The following is a 10757-nucleotide window of genomic DNA, read 5'->3' on the forward strand; positions in this document are numbered from 1 at the left end:
AAATGGAATTAAGTTGTTTTTAAAGTTATCAATCAATTGCTTTCTGAAGTGTCTGCTGTGAAAAAAGGTCTGCAGGCCTAGCATGCATCTGTATGTTTCCCATGTGGGACATATGCAGGCTGTTACTTACAACTATGTACTGTATACATCTACATTATAATGTTTTTTGGAATACATTTTTTAAAAAGAATGGATGACTGACGGTTTTGGTACAACTCTAGTTTTGGGCCTTTAACCTAAGACAGAAATGTAGATGTTCAAAGTTATAATTGATCAGTCCAAGAATGTGGAAAAAACTTTATAAATCAGTTTTTAGAGTTGTTTGTTCTTGAGCTCAGTTATTTGGGACATGTTGAAAGTAACAAACTACAAAACTTATTTAAGGCTCAAAGTGTGATGTGGTTTGAATGTGGCCTAAATGAGACCTTTGTTACATCCTCCATCTTCCCCGACTCTTACAAGACCCATGACTGAACTGTGGGATTCCTGCAAACATGTTTAATTAGGACAACTGTTGACGGAAGGACAGTACCACGGTACCAAGGTGAAAACGGAGAAACCTATAATCTTTTTTGTGCCATGCACGTTGTTATGAGGTGGCAACCGAATAGAGAAGAAGAAACAAGCATGATGGTTCAGACATTACTAAATCAACACACCCAAAAAGTGGCCTTTGGCCTTGAGAGAGTGTTGAGCCTTTTCACTCACTGTGACGAAGAATTTGTTTTAGGTTGCACTTCTATTATGATTGCACATTTCTTTTTCATTGTTAAGAATACTGCCATCATCATGCACCTGCTCCAGATACTCCTGAATTTCCACTATAGTAGGCTATTTCTCGTTGCAAGAGAAACACAGTCATGCTTTTAATCCCTGAAACATCCCCTGACCTACTGATGTGTCTTTAAGCAAGGCACTGCACCCGCTCCCCCTGCACAGTTGCTCTGCTCAGGACTGACAGCGACATTTCTGTGACTGGAACTAGAACTTCCAGACTGGAACTTCTTGAGTATTGTGGTGTTAAATGACTGAAGCAGTGAAGTCTGTAACCGATAGAAAGACCCAATTTCATTATGACCAACAGCAGTAGATTTTAGGACTCCACTGAAGAACAATGTGTGACTGGACGACTGTGTGTGGGCACCTGTTTGCTGCTTGCAGACTGTCACCATGAGGGAGCAACGTTAAATGGATGTGACTGCTCTGATTGCACTCCATGGGAAAGCGAGAAGAAATAGCCAACCTCTGATCATCAACGCGTCATATAATGTTTCAACGGACGCCCCTCCCCCTGTCTCGTTTTTCCCCCCTCACTCAACCTCTCCTTTGACTCACAGAGGCGGCTCACCACTGGTGCACGGACCGTGGAGGATACGGGCAGAAGATGGCTGACTTAGCCGCGCACCTCAAGCCCTCGGCGGCATCACCAGCGTCACACGGGCCGCTGAAAAGCTGCAAGACATCCGCCGTCTGGCGACTGTAAACAGCTGCCGCTGCCTCTCTCACCCCCTCCTCACCCCTCCTCACCGCAGAAGTATCTCAGAGAAAACATGGCAGAGATGGAAAAAGAGGGCAGACCTCCGGAAAATAAAAGAAGCCGAAAACCAGCTCACCCGGTCAAAAGGGAAATAAATGAAGAGATGAAGGTAAAAGGGGGTCTGTGCCCAGTTGCATGTGATTACGCGTGGAAACAGAGTGGTTTTGAGGAGCATGCATGTCTGTAGAAGCACTAAACAGGTTTCCTCTGTGAAAATATACGATACACTCAAGTGCAATTGGCTTTATGGTAGTCAAACTTTGATTTATGATTTTTTTTTCACCCAAGTTCTATTGTCATATATCCACGCTGAATGCCTGCCTGAGCAGCGCACCCTGCCAGTAAGCCTCCTTGCACAATGGATGCGGCACCCATTCACTGCTACTGTAGTAAGTTTTGAATCAATGAGGAATACAGTGTACGTTCCCGTCGCTTCATGTCATAATTCGCCGTTTGTGTGCCCTGCCTTTCATGGCTTGCCCAGAGTTAATGGAAAATCCAGTGCGTCAGTGAAGGCGTCAACAGTACCTCTACTATTACTATTAATACTGTTACACTACGGCGCATCGGAGAGCAGCCAATGTGCATAATTAGTATAAATCAATGGGGGAACACTCAGCTATTCACGACGCTTTTGCGGGTCCAGGTCGACTGCGTGGGTTTGTGTTTATGTGTGTTGCCCAGCTGCCCAGAGGCGTGCGATCCAGATGTGCGTCTGTGAGCTTTACGCACTCGACAGGAGCACATTGTCTCCTGTGTTCGGCCTGCACGGTTATATCCCAGTATTTACCCACACGTTTTGAATATTCTTTTCTTTTTCTTTTTTTTTGTTGTTGCTCGGTGCACATTGTGATATTTGAGCCATGAGCTCCGTGCGGTTCATTGTGGAGAAAGAAAGTGTTCCTGGCATGTGTGTGTGTGTTTGTGTGTGTGTGTTTGTGTGAGACAGGCTGTGTGTCCGCTTTGTCTCCATCTATTCATTGTTTGTACACATTTGGCTGGAGACAGATATGCACTCAGTGCTCTGCTGTTATGGGTGGATGTGCAGGGGATCACATCGGGAATAATTTGGGAAATTGTGATTTTAGGTTGTCAGTGGAAAAGCAAGGGTGCTGGCTTTGAGGGAGTCCTGAAACAACCCTGACTGGAATAAAGCCTTTTTGTATTTAGACCTTTCAAAATACCAGCCGCTTCATGTGTCACTACTTCTTCTCTCTTACTGTTAAACAGAAAATATATATTTTAGTGATGACTATCTAGATGTTTTGTTGATGATTATCCTAGAGCAACAAGGAACTGTTAATGTAACCTAATACAATTTATATATATTTTTAGCAGTACTGTATTTTAAATATTTTTGTTGTTGTTGAGTTTTCCACTTATTGCAGCCGCGTTCGGAGTTGTCCTTGCTTGTTACCTAAAAATGCATTGAAGGTCTAGAGAAAGGGAATTCCTTTCAATGACAGAATTTGAACTGCTTGTTGAACAAGACATTTTTCATGATAGAATTTAAAAAAAAGTCATGGTCCTCAGTTTGAGAAGAATTGCAGTTAACCCCTTCTCCTGTTGTCTGGAAGGGAGGAATGAAGGGTAGTGGCTGTGTCAGGCAGGGTCTCGCCATGGAGACATTTCCTTCTTTCTTATCAGGGGAGCACTTGAGGTAGTCTCAGTGGAGCATTTAGAATGGATGAAATCTTTATGACCATCATTTAGCCACAATAAAGTGCTGTCTGTCCAGGTTTTATCTGCTCATTTTTATCATTACAACAGAGAGCAAATATTACCATAAATCTATTTGGACTGTAAAAAAAACCCCCACATTAATTAAATGTATCCTCATATAATTTATCAGATTAGCCAAGTCATTATAGGATGTCAGTCAGAAATGATGTTTTATTTGCAGTTACCTTTTGCTGTCAGATGACGGATGCTGTGACACGGGTCATCATTCTGGGTTCAGTGAATTGACATCTCTTGCAATATGTGTCGCAGAGCAGACGTTTCAGTTAAACATCTCATTTGATGAAAGCAGCTTAATTTGCTATTTGATTTGTAAGCACTTATGGTTACAACGACAAGTCTATATTGTGGATCTGAGTTTTGAGTATATAAAGATGTACCTGACCAAAATAAAAAAAGCAGTACACTAGCTTGTGGTTTATGTTATTTAGATATGTCAATACAGAGTACAGCAGATATGGTGTAATATTGTTGGTGCGTAGGGAAAAACACCGCTCTCTTGTGACACCTCCAGTATCTCCGTCAATACCAAGGGAAGCTCCTGAATGGCGCAGCAGATGTGGTTTAGGTGTCAAAACACTTTCAAAGGCTAAACAAGTTCGATTGTAGCTCATTATGCAACCTTGAATTTCATCTCCTATTGCACGCGCACACACACACACACACACACACACACACACACGCTCACCTACACATACACAAAGAGGCTGTCTACAAATTTAATTTAGCAAAACACTGATCTACAGATACAAGGTAGGGAACAACTAGTTAGATGCAGCTTCTCCTTCAATACCTTCATTGTTATTGAGACATTGTGTGTTAATAAGTTCAATGATGTTAAACAAATACTGATGTTTCTGATATGATATAACATGAGGTCACTGGCTAGTTATGAGAGCATTGCACCTCAGACTGTAAACCGGAACCCAGCATTACGAGCTCCAGAGTGGTAGCTAATTAACACTCTGCCATGGTTGCATGATTATGACCTAGAATAGTAACGGGAAGTTTAATGTTGAAAACTTCTTCTATTATTTTTGTTCATAACAAAAGGACCCAGTTTGTTCCCTTCTCTCCTCTTTAATATTTCAGACCAAACACACACACACACACACACACACACACACACACACACACACACACACACACACACACACACACACACACACACACACACACACACACACACACACACACACACACACACAATGTGCCCTTGTGAGGGATCATACTCCGCAAAACAGTCTGACAGTGTTTCCTTCATCTGGCTGCTTAATGTGTGCCATGGTAAAATAAGCCAGCGAGTAATCAAGGACAAGGAGGAGTGGGCATAGAGGGGATATGAGAGGCTGGAGAGTGGGGTAAGAAACAGTGGAGAAAGGAATGTATACAGCGTAGGGCTGGCTAAGCTGTAAAAACTGTAACTTGAGTGTCTCTGCTGGATCAGATATCAAGGAAAGTAGAGGGGAATGAAAGCAGAGGAGAGGGAGAGGCAGCAGAGGAGAGAAGGAGCAGGGGAGTGGAAAAGTAGAGAAGTGAAGGAGGAGGAGGCAAAGGGAAACTTGGCGTGTGGATTCGGGAATTTTATCATGGTGTACAGTGACCTGCTCTGGTTTCTACCCGCAAGGTATCCAATTCCCACCATCATCATTACCACAAGCCCTGCTGGCCACGGCTGGGTCTTACTGGAGGGAAATAAGGGGGAAGACTGTGGAGGTTTTAAATGTGTTTTTATTACTATCTGCTGCTGAATATATGGCAGAGAAGTGGCAGCTTGTGAATCTGTCATGAAAATATCTTGAGTGCGTCTCTAATTATCATGCAATGGCTCTGTGAGACCACCATCTTGTCTTTGACTGTGTTTCTGGCCGATGATAACAAGGGCAAAGTGAGTATTTTTCCGCTAAAGATTTTTTCTTTGTGAATGCACCAAAATATCATCATCATATCAGAGGTATAACCCACAGTGCACCAAAATGCATCAGCAGAGGCAGAGCAATTTCAAAGATAATGGCACAAATAGCTTTAATTGTACACAATAATCATAAAAGATCACACACTGTGTTCATTGAGATGTCAGTTTATAAAGTGCACCAAGCTAGTGCAATCCAATAATGACACATGGGGGTGGTTTAAATGTTAGAAACACTTTTCAACACATCGAGATACAATTCAACAGCACAGGTGCTCAAAGTGTCCATGAAGTTGATTTAAAACCTCTGACATAATATGATGCTGTCTCTAGCTATGCCTCCATCTACCAAAGGGATAATTAAGCTTCTATTAGTCTAGTTTATTAGCTTGCCCAAAGGTAAAAAGAAAACAAAGAAATCATCAAAAGGTGTTAAAAGAAATGTACAAAGTAATGCTCATACAAAACATACTAGGCATCTTATACACATGGACACGTTAGACAGCAGGTACAACAATATTAGGAAGAATACCGCTTTAAAAACAGCTTTTAATAATGTGTGATTACTTGACCGACGCATTGATTTGCAAGTAATCAGTTGTGTCATTATTATTTATTCAATCAGTTCACTTCCATAACCAGACCTCATGTGTAAAGCCTGCTATGGGCCCTAAAGGCTGCAATATTCATTACACCCCACAGTACCAGTGGATGAACCTATACAGTGATTTTGCTATTCCTGGAGGTTTATGTCACAGGAAAGATCAAACTCTCATGGATATTAAAGGAGTTTCTACTCGGAGAAACGGATGTGCATGGTCAGTGCATTTCATAGATTGATATGTTAGTCTGATGGTGGCACGAGAACAAAGCTCTTGTTTGTCCAAAATGGAAAAGGATTTGTCCCCTTGGCAGCATTAATGAGTGATGGCAATATGTCTACTAGATTTGTACATTTATTGTTTACAAGTGGCAGTTTTGTTCTGATGTTGGTTCTATTAAAAAAAAAGTTGTGGAAATCATCAAAACATTGAGATTTACATTCATTATCTGTCGACCATGAATACCCCCAACAAATCTCAGGGAGCTCCTGCCTTTTGGTTTTTGAGATAACACTGTCATGAATCAAAACTTTGGTCAAGGGGAAGTTTTGTCTTGATGATGGCAAAGAACCAAATGTCAGCAACATAATTAGGACAGATAAACAGACCAACTGAAGTCACCATCCCAGGGCCATGCATTTGAGCAAATGTTGCCTTAAAAAAAAGAAGCTTTTCTTTCTTGATACATAAAAATCTTAGTACGGCAGCTTGAAACACAAACTGCACTTCCAGTTGATCTGTTTTGCAAGAGGCTAGACTTTGGGATGAATAAAAGCTGATAAAAAAAAGAGATTTTATCTGTGTTAAACCAACAAAAAAGGCTATGCATCCAGTGTGACATATAGACATCTGTAGCTGTCTCTGTGCCTCTAACGCCTCTTCCTCCCCAGCTCACCCAGAGCCAAAGTTGGTGGTGCTGCTGCTTTGATGAGCCGCCAACCAGGATTAGATTCCACTCTTAATATTAGACCCACTTTCTCAAAGTAGTAAGGTGACACAGAGGACAGGATGGTAGGACGGAAAGGGAGACACAGAGATATACTGTGTTTTTGTCTCCGTGATGTGGCTAATTTACAGCTACATCCGTTTTTTTCAGGAGTACATTCAGCTCGGGTTATGCTCCAACTCATTTCCTCAATAGCAGGAAGTTTTTATCCGAGCAGTTGGGCTAGTTGCAGTCTTGCTTTGCCAGACCCTCCTCCAAAGCACACTGGAGGAGGGTCAATCGTTTTGGCCGGTGCTAAGCTTAGCACCGGTGAAAAGCTGCAGTGCACCTGCAAAATAGGCTCGGAAGGTACTTGTTTTGGTGGAATGTGTACGTTTCAAAGTTGTTTTAGTCATACAACCGGTAACTCAGATTGGACAGATAGTCTAGCTAGCTGTCTGTATTTACCTTTCAGAGATCTGAGAAAAGGTAACCATAGTCCTCATAAATTGACCGGAGTTTAAAATGCAAACACAAAGGAAACCCAAGGCAACGGATGAGTGAAATCCAGTGGATTTTCAAGCACCAATGGAGCAATCCCAGAAGTGGAATTTCAAGGATATACCACTGCAGGAGTGATCACTCTAGAGAACTCTCAATTTAGATATCATACATGTCCTTTAACTCATTAAATTTTTTAAAGAATTGTGTGCAATCCAATGCGTGTAAGGCTTGGAAAACACCACTTGCATTTGCACCTGTATCCTATTTACTGCATCCAGTTCATCTGGCCTGCGTGTATGTGAAATTTGAAAGGAAACCCTTGTGAATACAAAGAAAACATGCAAATGCCACACTGAATGGACAGGAAGTAAATTGCCCCCACAGTTTAAATCAAGAAATGTATTGACCATTTTTCTTAAAACTTAAAGGTCCCATTTTGTAAAAAGTGAGATATCCTTGTCTTTTTTATCATAAAGCAGGCCAAGCTGCTATATAAATACTGTGAAATCAAAACGCTCAGGCCACACAGAAATGCCCACAGTCTTTTTCAAAAATTTTTCCTTTAAACGAGATACCATAAATATACAGTAGATATATGTATATGCAGTATGAATGTAGAAAGTGCCGCTACAGTGCCGTTACAGTACCTCCCCGGCTGCAATGCCGGTGCAGAGATGCCTGGAGCGCAGATGTGGAAGACCCGCAAATGCTGACCAATCAGAGCAGACTTGGCTTTTTCGGAAGGGGGACTTAAAGAGACAGACTGTAACATTGAGCGTTTTAGACAGGGGGTTAATACAGGTATATTTACACAGACAATATGAGTAAATGTAAACATGTTCTGGTAGAAACCTAAAATACAAGTATGACTAAACACATGACTACATATTTTGCTCCCTTTTAAGGGGATTCAAAACGCCATGGAAACAATGATGTCTCCATGGATGTAAACACGATTTTGCATGTTGCTGTCAAGACCTAACTTGAGCTCTGCTCAGAAAGTGGTACTAAATCTGACTTCCAGGAACCTTCAGGCAGAGTGAGCACTGCTGTCACTCAGCATTCTTCAAGCACAAGTGCTGTTACATTGGCAAGCATGAGCTGTCCTCATTAACAGCCTTCACTACTTAAACCAGCATTATTTATTTTTTTAAGTCTCTTTGACAAAAAAATTGAGATTGTAAGTGTTCAGATTAGACTTTAAATCCTGTAAATAATCCCTTCAAAGCCTTTCATTGTTTGACGCAGATACTCAGAGTTCCAGATGTTCATACTCAAGTGTTTTGCGTGGACTGCATTGAAACTTTCATGCATGGTGTTTCTCGCATAGATCTTTGACTTCACCTGTCATTGACTCGACCCATGTGGGTGCTTTGTTAATTAAGTTTGTATCAAGTGATTGAGTCAGTGGACGATAGTGCATGATAATCCATTCTAGACATTTGTTTTATTTATTATTTAGAGCTGCATAGGTATACATCATATCCATCTCGGCTGAGACCTTGTAGTTTCATTTTATTTGCCCAATTTAAATTCTGGTTTCAGACACAGTCACTTTTCCACCCAAAGGAAATCCCAAATCAATGCTTCAGTTCAACCTCCAGCAGTGAGTGTTCACTCTCCAGAGAAATATGCACTCAAGTTAGAGTTTTTTTTCTCTCTCTCATCTTTTTGGTTTAAAATATCGAAGATTGGCCTGGTTGAAAGACATGAACTTAACTTGCTGAAGGCACTTCACACCTAGTTTTTTTTTTTTTTTAAATGTGTACTGCCCAACATGTGAAGCTGTACGGTGCACCTGTAAAGTTAAAATGGATTCTAAGTCTATTACATATGTCATGTCTTCCAGCTTTCTTTCTGCCAAATTTGACATCCTTCTGAGATAGCAATGTTCTCTAATAAATCAGCCTTAATTTCCTGCTATATTACAGATGAAAAGGCAACAGGGATGGCTTATACACTAACATTTTTGCTTTACAAATAATCTACAGTGGAGGCAGATTAGGCCACAATCTGAATAAGCTTTTCCCCCTTTTGCTCTCAGAATGAGCAACGGTTTGAAGAAAACAGATGCAGATACTCTCTTCTCTTCTGTGGATGTGTGTGTCTAATTTTGCTGTTAAATGTAGATCAGCTAAGAGTCAGATGTGCTGGGTGGCACTCAACCACTCCAACATGATCACTCTGGCTCTGACATATCGACAGGAGCTGTCTGTTATTGACATTTAACTGCTTGATGTAATGACTGATGAGTGTCGGCTGTCGCCATGATAAGATAATGTACAGTGTAAAGTGGGACTGGCTATTAAACAATGAACTGACTCGAGTCTTGTCAAGTTGATCTTGAGCAGGCACACAAATCTGCACTGTATTTTTAAACCTTTTTTGTAAGCTGCTGAAAATGGCTGCTGGAAATTTCAATTTCAATTCCCTTGCAGGAGTTGTCCCTAAAGGATCAATAAAGAGAAGTCTAAGTCTAGTCTAAGTCAAGGCGGGTCATCTCCGTGGCAACAGACTGTACAGTATAAGTGTTGCGTGCTAACTGACAGGCACGTTCCTTACCTCAGGCTAATTTGGTAAAAATTGGAGCTGGATGTGTTTTTCATGAAAAGAATATTTTAGGGTGCCTGGGTTGCTCACCTGGAAGAGCGCGCGCCCACATATAGAGGTTTACTCCTGGACGCAAAGGCCACAGGTTCAATTCCAAACTGTGGCATGCTTTGCTGCATGTCATTCCCCTTCTCTCTCCCCTTTCACATCTTCAGTTGTTCCCTATACATAAAGGCATAAAATGCCCCCAAAAATTATCCAGTGTTCGCATAGCATATAGTTCAGTGACCTGTGATGTTATATCGCATAGGCCAAATAATTATAGCAGATTCATCCTCAGTTGCTGCTATTAGGTTGTTTCCAGAAAGAACATTTTCATCTATGTTTTAGAGTCATTTGATACCTGAACCATTTACCATAGTTTAGGGTTCAGTAAACAGACGCTTCTGGGAATATTCCAGCTGAGAGGTGTACGGTGATAATGGGTTTGTATACATTAGGGGGGTTATGGTTTTGTTTTAAGTACAGTGTTTATTGACTGTGTTGTGAGAGGCTGTTATGGAGGAAATAGTTTTATGTTTCACCTGCATAGGGTTGTATTTATTTTTGCATACCTGCACTAACTATCTGCATACCACTCTGCATTGCTGTGCTGCTTGTGAATGTTGCCACTTTACTGTCCTGCTCACATTTTTTTATTTTATGTTTTTGCTGTGTAGTGATTGGTTGTTAACTGTGATAGATTAAAGTACGGAAATACACTGTTGTTATTAGTAATGTAGTGTATCTTCTCATCTACTCTAATATTTAACCAACAAAATGTTAAAAATAACTTACAGGAATAGTTCAACATTTTAGGATGTACAAATGTTTTCCCTTTCTTACCTGAGAGTCAGATGAGCACATCGATGAATTGTACGCTAAATACAGTGGTGCTCATAAGTTTACATGCCCGTGCTTAAGTTGACTAAAAAGAGGAATAAAAAA

At 41.0% G+C, this 10757-nt stretch overlaps 1 protein-coding gene across 5 annotated transcripts in view; it reads left to right on the forward strand.

The window, feature by feature from the left end:
• The first annotated feature begins 1007 nt into the window (after nucleotides 1-1007).
• Nucleotides 1008-10757, forward strand: part of sobpa (sine oculis binding protein homolog (Drosophila) a) — a 41007-nt gene continuing 31257 nt past the window's right edge. For 3 of the 5 annotated variants that reach the window (XR_004327085.1, XM_032501239.1, XM_032501241.1), the window contains exon 1: nucleotides 1009-1646. Coding sequence is in view for 4 of the 5 variants with exons in the window: in XM_032501239.1 (XP_032357130.1) it covers nucleotides 1551-1646 (96 nt within the window). In the remaining variant the exon portion in view is untranslated. Of the gene's footprint in view, nucleotides 1647-10757 lie in introns of all 5 variants that reach the window. The other 2 variants (XM_032501242.1, XM_032501243.1) reach the window with 1 other exon arrangement.

Source organism: Etheostoma spectabile, chromosome 20 (assembly GCF_008692095.1).
Source record: "Etheostoma spectabile isolate EspeVRDwgs_2016 chromosome 20, UIUC_Espe_1.0, whole genome shotgun sequence".
Lineage (NCBI taxonomy): Eukaryota > Metazoa > Chordata > Actinopteri > Perciformes > Percidae > Etheostoma > Etheostoma spectabile.